General features: G+C 31.8%; 1 protein-coding gene across 5 annotated transcripts in view; it reads left to right on the top strand.

Moving 5' to 3' along the window:
• Znf711 (zinc finger protein 711) overlaps positions 1-17,879 on the top strand; it is a 28,904-nt gene extending 11,025 nt beyond the window's left edge. For 3 of the 5 annotated variants that reach the window (XM_013353601.2, XM_026789036.1, XM_013353600.1), the window contains 6 exons: positions 465-1,010; positions 8,143-8,298; positions 8,972-9,109; positions 12,849-12,893; positions 14,412-14,555; positions 15,224-17,879. In XM_013353601.2, the coding sequence (XP_013209055.1) occupies positions 465-1,010; positions 8,143-8,298; positions 8,972-9,109; positions 12,849-12,893; positions 14,412-14,555; positions 15,224-16,401 (2,207 nt within the window). In that variant the 3' untranslated portion in view covers positions 16,402-17,879. Of the gene's footprint in view, positions 1-464; positions 1,011-8,142; positions 8,299-8,971; positions 9,110-11,438; positions 11,585-12,835; positions 12,894-14,411; positions 14,556-15,223 lie in introns of all 5 variants that reach the window. The other 2 variants (XM_026789038.1, XM_026789037.1) reach the window with 2 other exon arrangements.
• Positions 17,880-21,627: the final 3,748 nt, after the last annotated feature.

Raw genomic sequence — 21,627 nt, 5'->3', positions numbered from 1 at the left:
GGAGAAATTTCCTAGAGTGCAATTGTTGCTTTGTTTAGAAAATGAATGTTTAGTTTTGTCAGAAACTGCCAAACTGTTTTTCGCTGAATGACTTAATATTTTACATTCACCCAAACATATAAAAGATGCATTTTTTTCTATCTTCAGCAGCTGTGTTTTTTATTTTATTTATTTTAATTACATCTTATTATGGCTTTTTTGCTTTTAAATGACAATAAATTACTTTTAAGAACTTACAATTTTTTTGGTTTATTTACATTGATCTCTAACCCAATTCCTAATTAGTGATTTTTTTATTACAGCTAAATTATCAACAATGCTTTTTAAGTTTTATATATATATTATATTCCTCCAGATATCTAGTACATACTTAAACTATTTTATAGAAGTAGATATTTATTGAATATAATATTTTATTAATAAAATAACTTTACCCTTTTTTTAAATAATTGTTTGTATTGTAGTGGCTGGAATGGCTGGTACTGCACATATCGATGGAGACCATATTGTTGTTTCAGTTCCTGAAGCTGTATTAGTTTCTGATGTTGTCACAGATGATGGGATAACTCTTGATCATGGCCTTGCAGCCGAAGTTGTCCATGGGCCTGATATTATTACAGAGACTGATGTAGTAACAGAAGGTGTGATTGTTCCTGAAGCTGTACTTGAAGCTGATGTTGCCATTGAAGAAGATTTAGAAGAAGATGATGGAGATCATATCTTGACTTCTGAACTAATTACAGAAACTGTTAGGGTACCAGAGCAGGTTTTTGTAGCTGATCTTGTTACTGGTCCAGATGGACATTTGGAACATGTGGTTCAAGATTGTGTTTCAGGTGTCGACTCTCCCACAATGGTATCAGAAGAAGTTCTTGTAACTAATTCAGATACAGAAACTGTGATTCAAGCAGCTGGTGGTGTTCCTGGTTCTACTGTTACAATAAAAACTGAAGATGATGATGACGATGATGATGTCAAGAGCACTTCTGAAGACTACTTAATGATATCGTGTAAGTGAAACATAAAGTCAGTTACTTGGGAGATTAATTTCTATAATTTAGAAAGGTATTCTGGGACAAAGGATATATTTCACAAAAGCAATAGAAGGAATCTTTTTTTGAAAATAATTTCAAAGCTGTGGTGTTGAACTTTCAAAGATGTGCCTTTTGAGCTTACATATATTTTTAATATACTCTGAAATTGCAAACCAAAGTAAAATGAAAAGGCCAATTATGTCTTAGAATAGAAATATGTATTTAAAAGGCTTGATAGAAATATTAGTTGATATGAAATTTCAATGTTAAATATATATATATATATTTCAAAATGAGCAGTAAATTATGTTATTACTGCTTCTTAAAAACATAGCATGCTGGCATTGTTAATAAACTTTTACTTAAGAACATAAGCATAATATGTTAAGATAGGCTATGTAAATTTATAAATTTTTCAATCAAAACATAAACTTTGTGTCCTGCCATTCTTTCTAGATTATGTTTTATTTTGATTGAATGATTATATGTATTCATATGTGGTCTATGGAAAACTAATGCATTAGTTTCAGACTACTTATAGCACTCTGTCTGAACGAAGATAGAACTATTTTATTTTCACTTTGGGTGACAGATTTGAGAGACTAACCATCAAATATATCCCATGATATGTTTTTGATGGTGTTTATAAAATGGTCGCATATTTGCCTTGAATGCAAAAACTCCTATGTTCAATCCCCAGCACACACACATGAATGCACATGCATGCACACAGGCCTGTGTAAAAAGAGTGGGTATATTCTTTATAAATTTTGAAGGGATCATGCTTCAAATAGCAAAAAGTAGATAAAGACTTTTAACTTTTTCAGTCGTATTTTTTCCTTTTAAAATAAAAATGAAACACAGGGAAGGGAATCACTATGCAGAAAGTCTATGTATGTGTGCCTGTGTGTTCATACAATGATTCTGTGTTATAAATATGATAGTTATTTTAAAACTAAAACCACAAACTAGATTTATTTATTTTTTAAACATAATTATAAAGTCTATTATGTTAACCTTTCTTTTGCAAGCACTTGTTTTTTGAGACAGAGTCTTACATAGTGCAAGCTGGCCTCAAAGTCGTTAGGTACCCAAGACTAACCTTGAACTTCTGGTCCTATGAACTCGTTTCTATATCTGGACCACTAGGATTGTACGCATGTGCCATTATCCCCAGCCTGGAAATAATTTGCCAGTGAATATTTACATTTTCTTTAAGAGAATTAGGTTCACTACTAAAAGATTTGGGGAATGTTATTACCTATTCTTACATGTATGTGTCTTGCTGGGACAGCCCCATATTTACATACTAACTTGACACTAAAAGCTATGACTATCAGATAAGATGTTATAGCAAAATTTATTAGTGTCTCTATATTAAAATAACTGCAATATACATTCAAAAGTTATTCATTAAATTAAACTAGTATGAAAGTGCTAGAAAGTTTAGACATCATGTTTTTATAGGTAATCATAACTTAATATTTGTTTTTGCTTCTTTTATTTAAGGTTAGTATTTTCATTTTACATACCAACCACAGTACCTCCTCTCTCCCCTCCACCTGCTCCTCTTCTACCCCCCCCCCCATCCACTCCTTATATAGGGCAATGTCTCCCATAGAGAGTCAACAACAAAGTCTGGCATATCAAGTTTAGGCAGGACCGAGCCCCTCCCCCTGTATCTAGGCTCCAAAAAATCAGTTCATGCACTAGGGATAAATGCTGGTCTCATTTCCAGGGTCCCCCAAACTGCCAAAGCCACACAACTGTTTATCATAATCAGAGGGCATTTTGGTGGCCCATGCTGGTAGGATTTGCTAAATGAGGTGAAGTCAGGAGCATCACAAGTTTAAGGCCAGCCTGGGCTACACATTATCATTTGTATTTAAAATTTTTTAAGAAAAAGACAATTCTAAGTTTGGTACCATGGTGTGTGCCTGTAATCAGGATGTAGAGAGACAGGAGGATCGTCAGAAAGAGTCATTAATTTTTTAGACGATTTAAGTTAGAAAATTTATCTTTTTATTTTAAATAATAAAATATAAGATAAAACAAAAACTAACACATCGGAGTTGAACAAGACAAACAAACTTAAGGAAAAAGCCCAAGAGAATGTACAAGAATCAGAAATTCATTTATTTGCGTACCAGGAATCCCATAATGACAAATGAAGAGATTTCTTCCCTTTTAGGCTGATAGAATTTAACAGAAAATTAAAGAGAAGATTCTATTATTAGCATGTTATTGAAACAACAGTGATTTAGTTTTAGAGTGACCTTAAGCTAGAGATGGATTACTTCTTAATTATTTGTGAGAGAAAAGCAGAAACAGTTTAAAAACTTCCTTTAGAACTTAATCACGTACAGTGAATAATCCAGTCTCACAAAGCCAAACACGGTGTGGGTTTTTTTTTCTCCTATATGGAATCTACAGGGGTGAGTGGGCTAGAGGAAATGAAAATAAAGTATTAGGGATCTGGAACCAGAGGGAAAAGTGAGAAGAGAGCAGGAAAGATAACAAAGTGATAGAGGGTGTAAATATGATCAAGGTACATTATATACATACATGGAAATGTCATAACGAAATAGATCTTTGTACAAGTAGTATATGCTAATAAAATAATACAATATATATATATATATACACATACACAAAATCAAATACTTTCTTATATTATCCATAAACTCTAATTTTCCTACCCATTCTCCCAAGTGCAGGGACTCTAGGCATGTTTTGCCAAGTCCAATTTAGAATTTTTTTCATTAAAATTTTTACAGACAAACCATAGAAAATATTTTTGTAAGCTGTGACTGACTACTCAGAACGTTCCTACTATTTTTTTTTACTATTTTTAGTAGTTATATTCATATTTGAACTGTTTACTCTTAAAATTTTATTTTTATTTTCTTCATCTTTTTATCTTAATTACCTTTTGATGTCTGGTGGCTATTCAGTCAAGAATTATAGCACAAATTGCCTTTAAAAGCTCCATTTTAAATTAAGAGGTCCTTTACTTTTTTGCCCCCAAATATAGACTTTCCAAAATAGTTAAGGGCTGCAGTTGAAGACTTCAAACAGACTCTTATCGTCCCTAAATATTCCTATAAGGAAATCTTATCAAGTAGCAGGACTTTAGAGTTAGAGAATTTTTTTCTGTCATTTTGAGGTGCATCTGAATTTAATCCATGTTCAAAACAAACCTCACAAGTTCTTTATACTACCAGATGAATAACATTGTCCACTCATGCTAAGTAACTTTGAAATTAATATACAGTAACTATGTTGGTCTAATGTTCCACATGAACTCTTTTTAAAAACTCTAATATATTTAAGAAATGTATGGGTGATTATTTCCTTTGTGAAAAGCTTCACTAGAATGAGGAATCTCCTTTATAAATGACCCATTGTAGTGTAACTAACACTTTTTATGTATGAAATTGAATTTATGTAGGAAAATGCATTTAAACATCACCAATTTTAAGAGTAGAAGAAAAATGTTTACAGCTTTTCAACATTAAAAATATAACTAGATTAGCAAGATATAATTTATAGTACAATATTCAGATAATATTTAAATTAATTTTTGTTCGTATATTAACAGTAGAATCACCATCATGTCAATCAATTTTAAAAGTTTTAATTATACCAAAATTAAACCTCATAAGCTCTTAAAGGTACTCCCCACTCTATTTACTTACAGGAGGCAGTAAATTTGGTTCATAAATTTTGCTTATTTTATTTACATATTTGTTATGAATGGAATTGTGTAATATGCGACCTTTCCTTTCTGTCTTAGTGTTTCTCAAAGGCCATCAATATGATAGCATTTACCATTGTGACATTCATTTTTTATTACCAAGTGATATTTTGTTATAGATATATACTAATTTTGCTTACCCATCTATCATTGATGGACACTCTCGTGGTTTCTACTTTTTAACTATTATGAATAAGGATGATAGGAAAAATTGTACAAGTTTTGTTGGGGTAAATGCTTTCATTTCTTTTGGATATATACTTGAGCATGGCATACTATTGAAATTTAAATGTGATTTCTTTCTTTTCCTTTTTTTCTACATTATAAAAGAGAGCCTTTGCTCATTATTTAATCACAATGTTATATTAGTATATTGTATAGTTATATAATAGCCACACCATTATTTTTTGATGTACTACAACAGTGGCAAACTCAAAAGCCTTTGTGGTTTTAAAAAGAAGGCCATCAATTTGGGGATTAGTGAGGTGGGCATGGGAGACATGAGAGAGATGAGGGAAATGATGTAATTATATTTTAATCCATTTTTTAGAATGAGTATTACACTGTATATTGCAATAAAATGGAATTTTAATCAGATTGTGCCAGTGATCTACAAAAGAATATTGAATACTTCCAACCTTTTTAGTGCTGGCAAACAATATACCTTACTTATGTTCTTGTCTTTAATGCTAGTAGAATTTTGTGGATGTGTTATATTGCTCACCTAGAAGGTGGGTCCGGAAACTATAGTGTGGTGTATGCCTTAAAATAAGCAAAAAAAAAAAAAAAATTAAGCTTGATCTTTTAAGTATTTAATTTTTATCTATATTAAGAATGGCTACTTAAAGGCAAGTAGTGATCCATTCCTATAATTTCAGTACTGGAGAGCCAAGGCAGGAAGCTTGCAAGCTGCAGGCTAGCAGCTCTATGTCCTAAAATTAATTAGTAAGAAAATATGTAAAAATTTATTTCTTAAGTCATTTTGTTTCCTAGTAAAACTTTGTTAATGTTGTGTTTTCTGTAGCTAAGAATATAGAATAATATTGGTAAAGTTGATAGCTAAACTTTTCAAAGTTCACACCAGCTTTAAAAATAACTATCATTTATGAGTTAAAAATACAGAACAAATTTAGTTGCTTCATACATTTCAAAATTGTTCATTCTGAAATGCTTATTCTAATCAGAAAACAATGGGTACATTAAATATTAAAAGTATGAAGCTTCTTTTTTAAGTAGAAGTAAAATCAGAAAGAACACCAACAGAAAAAGTGATTAGGACATATCAACTATAATTTCAATATTTACAGGTAAAATCAAGATATATAGTTTAGAACTAGCCAAAAATATTTCATTACAAAAATCTTTTATTTCAATTATTTTAAATTACTGTGTTCTAGAAGGAAATATGGTCACTTAATTTATGTGTAATAATGACATATTTATAAATGAGTGTATTTTATTATTTTATCAATTTTCAAATATTCCAACCTCCCAAATTTGTATTTTGGGTCTTTAAAAATGTGTTCTATGAATCCTGCTTTCAAATCATGAATGAGCAAGTGCTTGTTCCTTAAAAATTAACTTTTTAAAAAATATTTTTATGATCTCATCATTTTATTTGTTATTAGTAAGAAAAACTTTCAAGATATATATATATATATACACACATATATATATATGTGTGTATATGTATATATACACATATGTATATATATATATATCTTCATCCTAATTTATGAAATTGACACCCCAGAATTGCTAAAAATACAGTAATGTGATTAGGAGCTTTAGTGGAATAGAAATGTTTACATCATTCTTGTGTCATTTGAGTGCTAGCTTTCATTGGCAATAGTATATTTAAACTTTTAAGTGGAATAAAATCATTTATATTTAAACAAAAAGATAAAATAACTTTTCAGTGTTAAAATAATTTGTGAAGTGCTTTCATTGTTTTCCATTTCATTGGACAAAACAGCGTTTTTGATGACATACCAAACTTGAAACTGAACTAGGGAAAATGTAGATTTTTCCACTCATTTAGATCTGCTTCAATTTTTAAGAAGTACCAAGATTATAGCTCTTTAATGCATTTTATTCTATTTTTCATAGTTTTAAAATTGTTAGATATTAGATAAATACTAGGCTTCAGTCTTTTATGTTTCATATGTGGTATTCTGAAATATGTAATGGCACAATTTTGGTTTCTATTATGCTTTAGTTTTTATAGGAACAGTATTGGAAGTAAAATGGTAGGGACATACTTATAGAGAATATATTGCTGGAATATGACTTATGGTTGTTATAAGATCGTTAATAGAATATCTATTTCATAGTGATATGTTGTGTCCTTAGAAACTGTAGAACTGAATAAAATTTATGCATATTGAAAATCTTTAGTAATAGTCCCAAATATGATTGCTTTACCTTAACATATGACATTTATTCATGTGCTCTGAAGCATCAGATTTTTTATGAGGAAAAGTACCATGCAGTTAGGTATTATCTGTGTTTCTGATTTTAAAAGAAAGCATATGTTTACACACACACAAAATTTGTGTTTTGAAATTCTTTCAAATGCGTCAACAGAAATTTGAGCTCTTAGATAATATTTCATGATGAGTAATGAAAAGTTCTTTTTACTAAATCATTTGGGTTATGTTTTATTTAATCTTTTCAAATAATAGATTTTATAAATTAATTGTTTTTAGAAAGAACTGCTTTTTAATTTAGGATTTGTTTATGTAAATTTATAACTCATCTTTTTTCTGTTACAGATTTTAGTGATAGGATTTTACATAAAATACAGTCTATGTTTTATTTCATAATTACATGTAAAATGAATACCTAAGTAGATGATACCCCTCTTTTCTCATCTAAAGCTCGATGCTTCAGTGAATATAAAAACATTATATATGAAAAGGCAAAGGCACAGTTTTTGAAGTCACCACTTATTTATGTTAAAATTGTATTCTCTATAGTTTTAAGGATAACATTAATATCATAGGAGCACTATATGTGAACTGCAGTGTATAGATATTTGTAAACTGCCAAAATCATAAGTCCTATTCAAGAAATATGGCCTACCTAATACATGTTTGCTTTTTTAAATTTTAACATATCTTATACAGAGACTGGTTTGGGTAATATGATGTTATTTTAAAAAAAAATTTAAGTAATTCTGATCTTGAGTATTGTTTTCATGAAACAGCATTTTTTAGTGACTGTATAATAGGTCACTAAGGGACTATAGTGGGTAGGTGGTTAAAACATTTTAATTTTGCCATTATGCTTACCACTCATTAAATGTCAGATGTAATTTTTGACTGAAATAGTTTCCTTTATATTTTCCAGTGGATGATGTGGGAGAGAAGTTAGAACATATGGGGAACACACCATTAAAAATCGGTAGTGATGGCTCACAAGAAGATGTTAAAGAAGATGGATTTGGTTCAGAAGTGATAAAAGTGTATATATTTAAAGCAGAGGCCGAAGATGACGTTGAAATAGGTACAGAACTCTTTTAATTCCATGATATAAGAGACATTAGAATTCTTACCTTTCATGGGGATTATTCTAAAGTTCTCAAAGACAAAAATATTTATAGGCTTCTCAATGTATTTCTAAAATTGTGTATGAATATCTACATATAAAGTGGAGTGAGGACTATTCTGATATGAAACTATTATGGCATAAAATTGTAAAACAAATGAAAATAATTGGAATTAGAATAAGGCTTATAATGAGTGTTAGTGAGCATTGATAACAGAGGCGGGTATTTTGGTTTTTAAAACTACTTCTAGCGCTTAACTGAGAAACTTTCAATGACTTGTATGATCTCTGCCTTGTTTCTTATGATGGCCATAGTGATTGTGACTACCTAATAGAGTTTTTATGAGAAAAAAAGTGGTATATATATATATATATATATATATATACACACACACACACACACAAACACACACATATATATATATATAATTTTTATAGTGCTTGGCATGTAAGTATGACATAAATGTTAACACCTGAAATGAGGGATAAGTTCTCAAAGTATAATTTACATGAATATTTTTATGTACTTTGAAGTTTGTTAGAATTTTTGTATGTTCTCTATATCCTCTTCATTAATTCATGGATTTATTTCATGATATATTTATAGTTTGCATGTGTTTTAATTTTTAAGGTGGGACAGAAATTGTCACAGAGAGTGAATATACCAGTGGACATTCTGTAGCTGGAGTGGTTGACCAGAGCCGAATGCAGCGAGAGAAAATGGTTTACATGGCAGTCAAAGATTCTTCCCAAGAAGAAGATGATATCAGTAAGATAAAATGGCACTGCAGTGACTTATAAGAAGCAGTGATAAAACTTTAAAGCATTGATAACAAAAGTAGATTACTAAATAAAAACAAAGTTTAGAAAATAAGGAATTTCTTGCAAATATTTATTAAAAGTGTTCTTTTAGGCATTCCTGCACCAATGTATTACTCAGATAGGGATACATGAATTCTACATTTCAAATAATATGTTACAAAGAGATGAAGAGTTTATCGTTTTTGTTGTAATGAAGTTTACAAATATATAGAAATTGAATCATATAGTATACATTTTGCTTATATAATTACATCTGTTTAATTGGGGCTAGAGAGGTGGCTCAGTAGTTAAAAGCACTTACTGCTCTTGCAAAAGACCCAGGTTCAGTTTCAGTTCCTATGTCTAGCAAATTATAACCACCTGTAACTCTAGTTCCAGGGGATCCAACACCTTCTTTTGGCTTACATGGGTACATGCACACATGTAGTGCACATAAGCTCACATTGTAATACACTTATAAGTTTAAGAAAATAACCATCTTTAGATCTGCTTAGTTTCATTTATCTTTAATAATTCAACTCTGAGGTGGAAAATATTTTTCTTTTATAAGACAATAAAGGCTCAGAGAAAATAAGTTGCCCAAGACCTTTATAGTACTAAAATTTGAATTCTTGTCTAACTTTACTTCCAGTGTTTCCTCCACATGGCAGTAAGCACTTTTGGCCTATGTGGATTTAACAGTGGAAGGGCTAACTGGTTCATATCCTATCATTGATAAGTTAGGTGGGTAAATAATTATATAAGTTATTCTGCCAGGATCTCAATTTGTTATGCTGTTCATGAATAATTGTTATTAGGGTTTCTTGGGAGTGAGAACTGAGGACCACAGGGTAAAAATCTTATTCAGATTTGCTTTCTTTTGTCATGTTTCACTCTTTATGTTTATTTTTCATGAAGGTATTTTATTCTCCATTGTCTTTATGTCATTATGCAGTTTTTTGCTAAGGCTACATTTGTCTTGTTGCCATGCTGACAAACACTATTTTGTTTTATCATAGAAGGGCAAGAGCCTCCTTTTCACAGAAAGACCATGATAGTTTATGTTCTACTTATGCCGAACTCTAATAACTACTACTAAAGTCTTTCTTTATCAACCATAGAGGGCTGAATTCTATCTCCCTTTCACAGCTGAAAATACCAAAATACTTGGTGGAGAGTATTTGAAAGGGAACAAAAATGTTTATTGAAATAACCTTTGTTTCATCTCTAAATCATATTATTTTTTTTTACTCACTGATTAAGTAAGAGGCATGGTAGGAGATGAGAAACTGAGGCATAGGTTTAGCTAATGCCAGAATTCACTATGAATTTGGAAAACTTAGACCAGTATTTTGTGGTTATTAAAGAGAAGAAACTGGAGGATACCTTTCACTCTACTGTATTTATACATTTCCTCTAAAGGAAATAGAAGATTCAAATTTTTTAATCATAAGGAAAGCATATATTGAATTCAATGATGCATTTATGACATTAAATAGAGATCAATTTTCACAGAAGGCATATAAATTTTCTCTCTAGGTTTAAATTTTTTAACTCCAATAATAATATTTTTAAATGTCTTATTTTTCTGTCAGTAGTGTACTTAAATTTCATGCTTGTTGAAGAGGGTCTACTAATTCTTGAGCAACAGCATTTTATATTTATACTTATATATGCATGTATAATATATAATTTTAATTATTTTTAAAAGTTTACTCAGTGACTAGTATATTATTCATTATACATATGGTTCTTTCAAAATAGTGCAGGAAAGCATAAATTACTCTGTAGCAATATTTTCATAGAAAATGTTTTCTGAGTTCCAAAAAGCTCTCAGGAAGATTGATAGAATAACTCCCCGATTATAAATTTGCAGTGTCTTATGGATTGTAATACCCTGTTCAAGCACACCTGTTTTGTAAGTATAAAAGTCATTTTCAGAGCCAGGCATGATGGTTCATGGCTGTAATCCCAGGACACAGAAGGCTGAAGCAGTAAGACTGCAAGTTTTTAGACCAGCTTTTGGCTGCAAAACAATACCTTGTCTCAGAATGAAAAATAAAGAAGCCATTTTCATAGAACTTGTTTCTAATACATAAAGATACTACTTTTGGTAAACAATTGTCTTCTAGAAGCATTAGCTATCAAAAATATCTAATATAAACTAAATTTAAATTTATACATTTTAAAATTAACTAACGTGAAATTTTGAAAACTTTTTAAACTTGTTTGAAAATATTTTTGCCCATTTATTAAATACTTGAGATTGTAAACAAGCAATTATTTCTAAAATTTAGGTTATGCTGAAATATCAAATGAACCATACATGGAAATCACTATAGGGGAAGAGGAAGAAACAGTCCTTGAGATTCAGCTTGAGAACACTGATGTTAATAATGCAGGTTTCCCTGTTGTCTATCCTGCATCATATGGTAGGATACTAGTATTTTTACATAAGTACATAAAGTATGTATTTTACCACGCCTTTGAGCAATTTAATATTCTGTGCTATAATGCCACTATGTACTGGCTAATAGTGAAATGGATTAATAAAAATGCTGCAGGATCCCCGCAGCAGCAGGCAGCAGGCCATGTGGTTGCAGGCAGTGAGCAGAGAGCAGCCAGTCCTAGGCAGAGACTGGACAGGAGACCATGCCACAAGTCTCTGAAGGTGGCTGGTCCTGGGCAGGGAACCATGCAGTGGCAGGGAGAGACAGACAGATAGGTTCGCTATGCAGAGTGAGGTTGGATATTTATTAAGTAGGTTATGGAAGGGAGGGGAGAAGGGGAAAAGAGTAGAGAGGGAGGGAGGGAGGAAGGGAGAGAGAGAGATAAGAGAGGAGGGGAGGGGAAAGAAGGGAGAAGAGAAGGGGGGAGAGAAGGGAGAGATGGAAGCTGCCTTTTTGAGAGGAAGACAAAAAAGAGAGAGAGCTCAGGCTGGAAGCTGAAAATCAGCCTGTCTCAGGAGATGGGGGAGTGAGCATGGCTTGTCTCTTAAAGAGAAAAAACAGTCATTACGAATAGAATGAAATACTCTTCTGTGAATTGATTCATCTCCAGTTATTTTACATGATTTTTCTATCACTATTAAACCTTGTTTACTGCATTTTTGTTAGGATCTCTTCTAAATCCTACCTGTATAAGTGAGCACCATAAAATATTTTTATAAAATAGGAGTACTATTTTTAAATTTATCCTTCCCCTTTTACAAAAATGTATTTCATTTGTTGACACACAAACACTAAAACTGAGGTTCTGAAAAAGCAAATTCTCTAGAATATATGTTCATTTATCAAGTTTTTTTTCTTAGCCCATTTTGTCTTTTGTTAGTCTCATTTTTTATAATGTATACATTAAAAGCTTCTGATGTACAATGCATTAGTTTATCCAAAGTTGTTTTTTTCCAAGTTTCATTCATTTCATTGTTTCACGTATTGAATATCTCCATTGCTAAGTGTACTCTGCAGAAATAGCTACTCAGTTTTCACTTAAAATGAAAAACTATTCAAGATATTATCAATTCTAATGAAGCAGACAGTAGTATTTATTTTCAGAGTGGAGAATATTATCTAACTTACGTAAATTTTCAATAACAAGTGTATTTCATTGAGAAATTTGAGCAAACGTAAAATTTTATAGGTTAAAATGTGATCTGGTAATAATTTCTGTAGGCAGTATATTAGTTTATAATTAGTCCCTTCTTATAGATGAAAGAAGAGTTTCCAGAAGGTATGAAGATTGTCAAGCAACAGGTGAGACAGCACTATAAAAGAGATAAAAATTAAATGTTTTGTTTTATATACTACTTGATAAGTAAAAAATTTAGCTTATCTCAGTAGTCATATTTGTTGGACTTCTATTATTGAAATTATGTAGGGGTTTGCCTCTTTAACAACCAACATACATAAATACAGTGTGTATTAAGTTATGAATGAAATCCATTTTTGATTTCCCTGATGATACAAGAATTAGACAGTTTACCACATAGGTTGTAAAATGTCGCTTTAGAAAACTACATAAATTACTTGAAGAATAAAAGAACAATTGTTCATATCAACCATTTGTTAACGTTAGAGTGAGACTGCATTCTTAATTTCTATGGAAAACATCTAATATGAATATATCATAAATTCATACCTAGCTTAATACACTGTATTTAGTGTTATTCCATGATGGATCAGTTTCTTTATCTTAGGGAGACTTTTTCTAATGACAAAGTATATAATTTTTCAGTTTTTTCCCCATGGGCAGTATTTGATTCTAAATTTTAATATAGGTTTAATAGAAATCAACAGAAGACATATATATCAGATATATGCTAGTCTGACAGTTTTGTGATTTAAAATTTTAGTGTATTTCTTAGTTATTATTCTATTGCTGTTAAGAGCTGTTACCAAGGCAGCTTTTATTAAAGAAAGCATTTAATTGGTGTCTTGCTTACAGTTTCAGTGATTCAGTCCATTATCACCATGTCAGGAAGCATGGCAGTAGGCAAACAGGCAGGCAGGCAGGCAGGCAGGCAGGCAGGCAGGCAGGCAGGCAGGCAGGCTTGGGGATGAGAACTTACATCCTGTTCAGTAGGTAGGCAGGCCAGCAGAAAGAGATACCGTGCTTAGGGTAGGGTTTTGAAACCTCAAAGTCCACCTCACCTTCTCCTACAAGGGCACACTGTCTCCAATAAGTCCACAGCTCCCAGTCCTTCCCAAACTGTTCCACTAACTGGGAACCAAATACTCAAACATATGTGCCTATGGGGACTATGCTCATTCAAACCGTCACAATTTTGTATGCATTAATCATAATTAAATTGCAGAAAATTACCTGCTAAGTCTATTTTAATTCCTGAAGTCAGTCTAAATAATAATTTTCACACCATAAAACTTACATGTAGCATCTATTTTACATATAACTACAATGACTATATTGGTTCACTTAGTTATATATGTTCTTTTCTGAATCCCTTTAATATTGTCAGGTTCTATTCATAAGAAATTAATCTGATGTCATAATTTTGTATGTTATATTAATCTTACCAGTTTATTCCTTAAGAGGGTGGTCATGTTGAAATAACTTAAATTTGTGTGCTGTCTTACTCAATGTGCTTGCATGTACAAAAGAGGATATGAATTAAACTTAGAAGAATGAGAACATGTGTATACTTTTTGGATTTTATATCATAACTTAGTACCATGTCACATCAAGTAATTTACTTAACAAAGCCCTAAAACTATAAATATATTCAATTGAACAGTTTACATTTTTGTTTTCAGGAAACACTTTTGACTCAGCGTTAGAAAACAGAAACACTACAGCAGCACAGTACCTTCAAATTTGTGATAGCATTAACACAAATAAAGTACTTAAACAAAAAATCAAGAAGAGGAGAAGGGGAGAAACAAGGCAATGGCAAACAGGTAAAAAAAATCTGTTTTATGAATATAGCAATTTGAGATATACAATTTTATTTAATACAAGGAGGTACGTCAATGTTGGCAAGTTATGCCTCACATAGCCCTGTATATTTTATAGATAACTACATATATTAAGTTTTATTTTAATTTGGTGTGTGTGTTTGCACCACATGTGTGCAGGTGTTTATGAAGGGCAGAAGACAGTGTTGTATCCCTTGGAACTGCAGTTACATGTAGTTGTGAGCTACCTGACATGAGTGCTGAGAACTAATCTAAGATCCTCTGCAAGAGTAGCAAGTGCTCTCAACAGCTAGACTATTTCTCCAGCTCTGATACTACATTTAGCAGTATATGGTTGGTGCTCTAAAAATGCTTATTTGCTCATATTTAAAAGATATCTAAAGGCAAATTTCATATGCATTAATTATAAAGGTGATTTATTCCTATTTTTTATATTTCATGCCATAGATTTGTAGTCTATTACTCAGTACTCATTACTCAGTAAGCAACATTACTACAAAAATTTTATAAAATGCATTTTTATCTTATAAGGCTTTTATTCAACTTAGTATTTCCACATAGTGAATTTTAGCTAGTTTCAGGAGCTGTTTTGTAAATTATTTTAAAGCAGTGTGATCAAATGTCACAATTTCCTTTTTTTTTCTATCCAGCTGTTATAATAGGCCCTGATGGACAGCCCTTGACAGTATACCCTTGCCATATTTGCACAAAAAAGTTTAAATCCAGGGGATTCTTAAAAAGACACATGAAGAATCATCCTGATCATTTGATGAGAAAGAAATATCAGTGTACAGATTGTGACTTTACAACTAACAAGAAAGTTAGTTTCCATAACCACTTAGAAAGCCATAAGCTCATAAACAAAGTTGACAAAACCCATGAATTTACAGAATACACTCGAAGATACAGAGAAGCTAGTCCACTGAGTTCAAATAAACTCATCTTAAGAGACAAGGAGCCGAAGATGCACAAGTGCAAGTACTGTGACTATGAAACTGCCGAACAAGGACTGTTAAACAGACATTTGCTGGCTGTTCACAGTAAGAATTTCCCTCATGTTTGTGTTGAGTGTGGAAAGGGTTTTCGTCATCCTTCTGAACTCAAGAAACATATGAGAACCCATACCGGTGAGAAGCCATATCAGTGTCAGTATTGTGTCTTCAGGTGTGCAGATCAATCAAATCTGAAAACTCACATTAAGTCTAAGCATGGTAACAACTTGCCGTATAAATGCGAGCATTGTCCTCAAGCATTTGGTGATGAAAGAGAGCTTCAACGCCATCTGGATTTGTTTCAAGGACATAAAACACACCAATGTCCTCATTGTGATCACAAGAGCACCAACTCAAGTGACCTTAAGCGGCACATCATATCTGTCCATACCAAGGACTTCCCTCACAAATGTGAAGTCTGTGATAAAGGTTTTCATCGTCCTTCAGAGCTTAAAAAACATAGTGATATTCATAAGGGTAGAAAGATTCATCAGTGTAGGCACTGTGACTTTAAAACATCAGATCCATTTATTCTTAGTGGTCATATCCTATCAGTTCATACTAAAGATCAGTCATTGAAGTGTAAACGGTGCAAGAGAGGGTTCAGACAACAGAATGAGCTCAAAAAGCACATGAAGACGCATACTGGAAGGAAGATTTACCAATGTGAATATTGTGAATACAGCACCACAGATGCATCTGGATTTAAACGGCATGTGATTTCCATACATACAAAAGACTATCCACACAGGTGTGAATTCTGCAAGAAGGGATTCCGAAGGCCATCAGAAAAAAACCAGCATATAATGAGGCACCACAAGGAGACTCTTATTTAGTAAGAGTCTTATAAGGAAGTTATTTACAAAATAAGATGCTATTTGGGAGGAGAATCTCACTGTTTTATCTGGTTTCAAAGCTTGATATTAAGTCATACCTTTACATTCTTTGTATTAAAGATCTTAAAATATTTGGATTAGAAGGGGGATCTCATAGCCCTTTGAAAATTACTTAATGAATTTAAGACGCACCATAGGATGGTTGCAGAGAAACTTAACTCTGTATTAACAGTATTATATTCATAACTAAACTACAGAGGGGAAAAGTTAAGACACCTTATTTGATTGGTCACGCTAGAGATAAGTGTTTTTGAAAGAATACATAATCGATTTAGAAATGCTTTGCTGTAGCAAGCAGCCTCACTTTTATGCAATTTTAGAAATGGGGTGGGCAAAGAAAATGCAGTCATCCATCAGTCACTTAGTCATTGAGCCTTTTATATTGTACCTGGACATTGGATTCCAGAAATGGCAAATGTTTTGTGTATTCGTTACAAAGAATCTCACTAAGAAAACAAGTTATATTAATTCAGTGCTAGTAAAAAAAGAGAACTTTAGAGTTGCCAATATTTTATCACAGGATAGGATGTTTAAGGCATCGTATTCTGTGCTGAAATCTGAAGTGAAATATAAGAAATAAAGTTCCAGTTTTGGTGTTCAAGTAGATTCAGTATGGCATATATGATAAAGGTGTATTTGAGTCAAATGTGGCTTTCTAAAATGGCTACAACTATGTTACAAAGTCAGCACTATGTTTCTTATAATCTAAATATTAATTGAGAGAACAGTTTTCATAAATATTTAGAATTTTTAGGACAGTTTTAGTAAGTATGACTGTTTAAGTCTTACTTGCTTTAATGTTTAAAGGTGCAATTTTATGCCATTATTGAAAAGTTTGGTTTTTACAATCTATATACCATATTCTTAATATAAATTTTCAATGAGGCGGTATTTATGCAGTATTTAACAGAACAATATGCTGCCAATAGAGTTTGGAGGTGGATATTCAGTTTACAGTGTATAAATTTAAAATATGCATCCCTTTAACAACGCTTTGTGTTAGCATGCTGCAAATCAAAATGGCACTTAATATTAAAAGCTGGTGTAGGGAATTTTAATGAAAATCCTGTTCATAAATGTAATGCATATGATGTGTACTTTTAAGTTTTAGTTGGCTTAATTTAGTTTATATTCAACTGTTCAGCATAACTAAAATGTACTTTTTCTTCATGCTATATTGTGGCTTTGTATTTTAAGTAATATTCATCTTTCTGTTTTGCACCAGATAAGAATCAGTTACTTGAAAACAAATTTTTTATCTTTCTTAACTTCAGAAAACTAAATTTGGAAAATCTACTAAACTTGTGTGTTATGTGGCTGTAAATGATGTACACGCTGTAAAATAAGATTGTTACTGTTATGTGGACTTATTATTTCTAAATGTTACTCATTGAAATGAGCATACAATAAAAAGCATTTATTGCACTTCAAAGTTTTCTTTTTTTCTTTTTTTTATTTTTTATTTTTTGTGGTTTTTCGAGACAGGGTTTCTCTGTGGTTTTGGAGCCTGTCTTGGAACTAGCTCTTGTAGACCAGGCTGGTCTCGAATTCACAGAGATCCGCCTGCCTCTGCCTCCCGAGTGCTGGGATTAAAGGCGTGTGCCACCACCGCCCGGCGACTTCAAAGTTTTCTAAGTTTATTTAAAGTTGTGTTATAATGGCATTTCTTTATTAAAGACTTCTCGCTTAAACTTTCCCAATAACATTCAGAAGACAAATCATTGATTTAATCATTTGGGAAATGTTTCTTAAAATAAGCATACACTAATGTGCTATTCTCCAGTAGTCATTATTTAACAGAATTCATATTGCTAGTATACATATATCACTATAAGTTAAAATTCTGCCAACTGAGTGATTATTCTTTAAAGCCTATCAACAGTAATAGAAATCTGTTAACTTCATGTATTAGACCAGTACCCACAAATCCAGTAATTCACGTAGGGATCTTATTGACATGCACATTCAAATTCAATTGTAGTGACTGCAGTTTTGTATTTCTAGCAAGTTTACCTGTGTTGTCATCCTGTGAGTACTAAGCTGATAAACAAAAAGTATCCAGTGTAATTCTAGAATATAGTTCTCTGTTCTTGTTTAAATAACGGGGTAAGTGGATAAAGAGAACCCATATTGAGGACATGCCATTAAGAGCAAGAAAAACCTGCAAATACAAATAATCTGATATGAAATAAACTGACAAACAATGGTGAGCAAGTAGGACTGATAAAGAGATGAGACCTGTGAGAAATTTCCTGTTGGAAACCACTGTGGATTCGAAAGAATGGAGTACAGTTTTCTTTCTTTTTCTTTATTTCTCTTCCTTCCTACCTCTTTCTCTCTTTCTTTCATTTTTTCCCCTTTAGTTTATATTTGAGGATCATTTCGGAGACCATAAGGACTATATCACAGAGTTTCTGAGGGAAGCAAGGTGCCATATAAAGAGATTGTTCGTGATTACCGTGGAACTAAAAAAAAATAGATCTGTTATAAATTGTCTCTTAAAATCTTCAGTCCAGACAGAATCAAAATTCAGCTCACATTACAAATTAAAGATAGTCATTTAAAGAACAGGTTTTCTTGGCACAGGACTGCCCTGCGTGTCTATATGGAAATTACTGAAAAGTTCTTTTTACAGAATAGCCATCATGTGCTGATGGATTTTTTCAACTACTTTTAATGTTCAACTACTTTAAAAATGATCTATGGCTTGACACAAAGTATCAGTAATTTCTTCCCAGATAGAGTTCTCAGAATCAACTCATGTCCCTAGCAGGATAACCACCAATATCAATCTTGCACTGCTCTTGAAAAGATTTTTTATACACACAAATTCAGGAATAAAATTAAGTTCTGTGTACCCATTACAAATCTTCAATGATTAAGGTTACATTACAAAGCTTGTTTCATTTATATTATTTTTATTCTCTTTATTCACTTAACAATAATTGGTTATTTGATGCCTCTTTCTCGCAGTGGTTTAATTTGAAGGGAACCCCAGAAACTATTTAGAGAATTTTTGGTAAATGATAGAATTTTCTCATTTATGAAGGCAGAGGAACCATAGAATCATAGCCGACTAAACCTGGGACTCTATCCAATTAAGTTATTTTCTTTAATTTTTGAGTAAATGTTTGTTTAGAAGAACATGCTAGTATAGGACTATGTTATAACTATAGAATGTCATTAGTTTAAAGAATCTTATTTCTCAATTTCATGTAGATCAACTCTATCCTTCTAAAGCATTACTGTGTACACCTGAAACCTATAAGAGAGGTTGCATACAAACTCTGATCCTAGATGCCTGCCTTTTCCAACTATTATGCCTTTATATTTGTACATTTTCAAGTAACTACCCCAAAGAGAATTGTGTTTTATTTAAAAACCTGAACCAATTGGCAGTATTAATATTGCCTCATACATTCCTTAATGTCTTAAGTCACCTCCCATCTGATTTACAATCTCTGTCATTCTAGGAACAGATATTTTCCTCAGTATGACTGTCTCACTAGACTCCTTTAGGAAACTACATAAAATATGTATATATTGGCTCATTTAAATAAATTGGTTTTGTTGGGTCCAGATTCACACAAAAAGTATTCAACACCGATGGTATTAGCAAAGCACATTACTAAAGCATTTTGTTTTAAAGTCTGCCCCTTAAAACAATTCTGTAGCATGTATTTCAAACGAAAACACTGCTGGGATGAGAAACCAAAGTTTACAAACACAATTTGGTTTTTTTGAGGAAGGGTTTCTCTGTGGCTGTCTTGGAACTTACTTTGCATACCAGGCTGGCCTCAAACTCAAAGATCCACCTGCTCTAGTTCCTGAGGGCAGTGCTGAGATTAAAGGTATGTGCCACCATGACCAGCTTTGTATAAACACATTCTTTATAAGATAATTGTACTTGTGTCACTTAACAATTCCACTATTCATTTGTATAATAAAAAGAGGTAGGTCTTATTCTGGAGTAAATAGTAGGTATTTTTATTAATAAAAGATATGCTTATTATAGTCTTTACTGAAATACCTTGTTTACTAGTTATCCTAGAGTAAGTATTGAACACTATGTGCTTTTCAGTAAAAAAAAAAAAAACTCCCACAAAATAAAGTACATTTTGTAATGGTGTGTCATGGTGAAGATGGGCGATTTGAGGAAATTATTTGAAAATAGTTACTTTGAAAAGAATTTCTGTTTTCCAAATAAGTGTAATCTTTATAAATTGCAATAATGAGAAAGAAATACAAAGAGATTTTTGTTAAATTGATGTAAATTTGATGGTTAAATATTTTTTTAAAAATTGCCCTCCTTTTATAGTCTAAAGTTTGAAAAAATTGATATGGATAAAGCACCAGTATAAAGATGGGAAGAAATGTCTTAGCAAACCATGTTTGGTCTTAGAAAGTAAATTTGTAAGCAAAGGTATTATGATATTGTACTTTGCATCAGTTGGTTGTCAAACTTTTGTTAAAGTTCCACCTTTAGTAGGCAACATCAAAAAGAGTTTTTTGTTTTCCTTTTACAGTATTGCTTCTAACCTCCTGTATAAACATTTGAATGATAAAAACTTCCTGCCAATATATGAAGATAAGCTAAAAATCGTTCCTATACATCTCCAATTTGAAGTTCCACAAAGACCATATAGATGCTTAACATCTTTTTTATTTAGACATATACACAAATTTGCATGCCAGACTTTAGTCTTCATTTTATTTGACAAATCTGAAGTGAAAACATAGAAATAGAAATGAGATAAGCAGGCATCCTCACCTGATATCATTGAGAAACTTTATTGAATTGGTGAAAGGAAAATACATTAATTTAGTTCGTCTTAATTCTATTGATCTTATTTTCAAATACAGAGAAAATCTCTCTGCCATTAAGTTTTGTAAGAGGGTTTTTTTTCTTTAAAAAATTGGTAACTATAATGAGAAACTTTTAGATGACTCTAACGCACCATCCTTGATCAAATGGGCTGTCATTTTAATTGCTCTATAATTTTGGATATGAATAGTTTTTAGTTGTTTTGAAACAGTCCTACTTATTCTCATTTTCAAACTAATTATGGCAGCTTTCTTCCAAGGTAATTAAAACATCCTCTTACAACCTTTTTAATGGATAGATAATATACTACACTTTTGCTACAGTTAAATATATGAGTAGCT

Source organism: Microtus ochrogaster, unplaced genomic scaffold (assembly GCF_000317375.1).
Source record: "Microtus ochrogaster isolate Prairie Vole_2 unplaced genomic scaffold, MicOch1.0 UNK13, whole genome shotgun sequence".
NCBI lineage: Eukaryota > Metazoa > Chordata > Mammalia > Rodentia > Cricetidae > Microtus > Microtus ochrogaster.
Note: the sequence above shows the minus strand (reverse complement) of the source record. Positions and strands in the feature narration are given on the sequence as shown.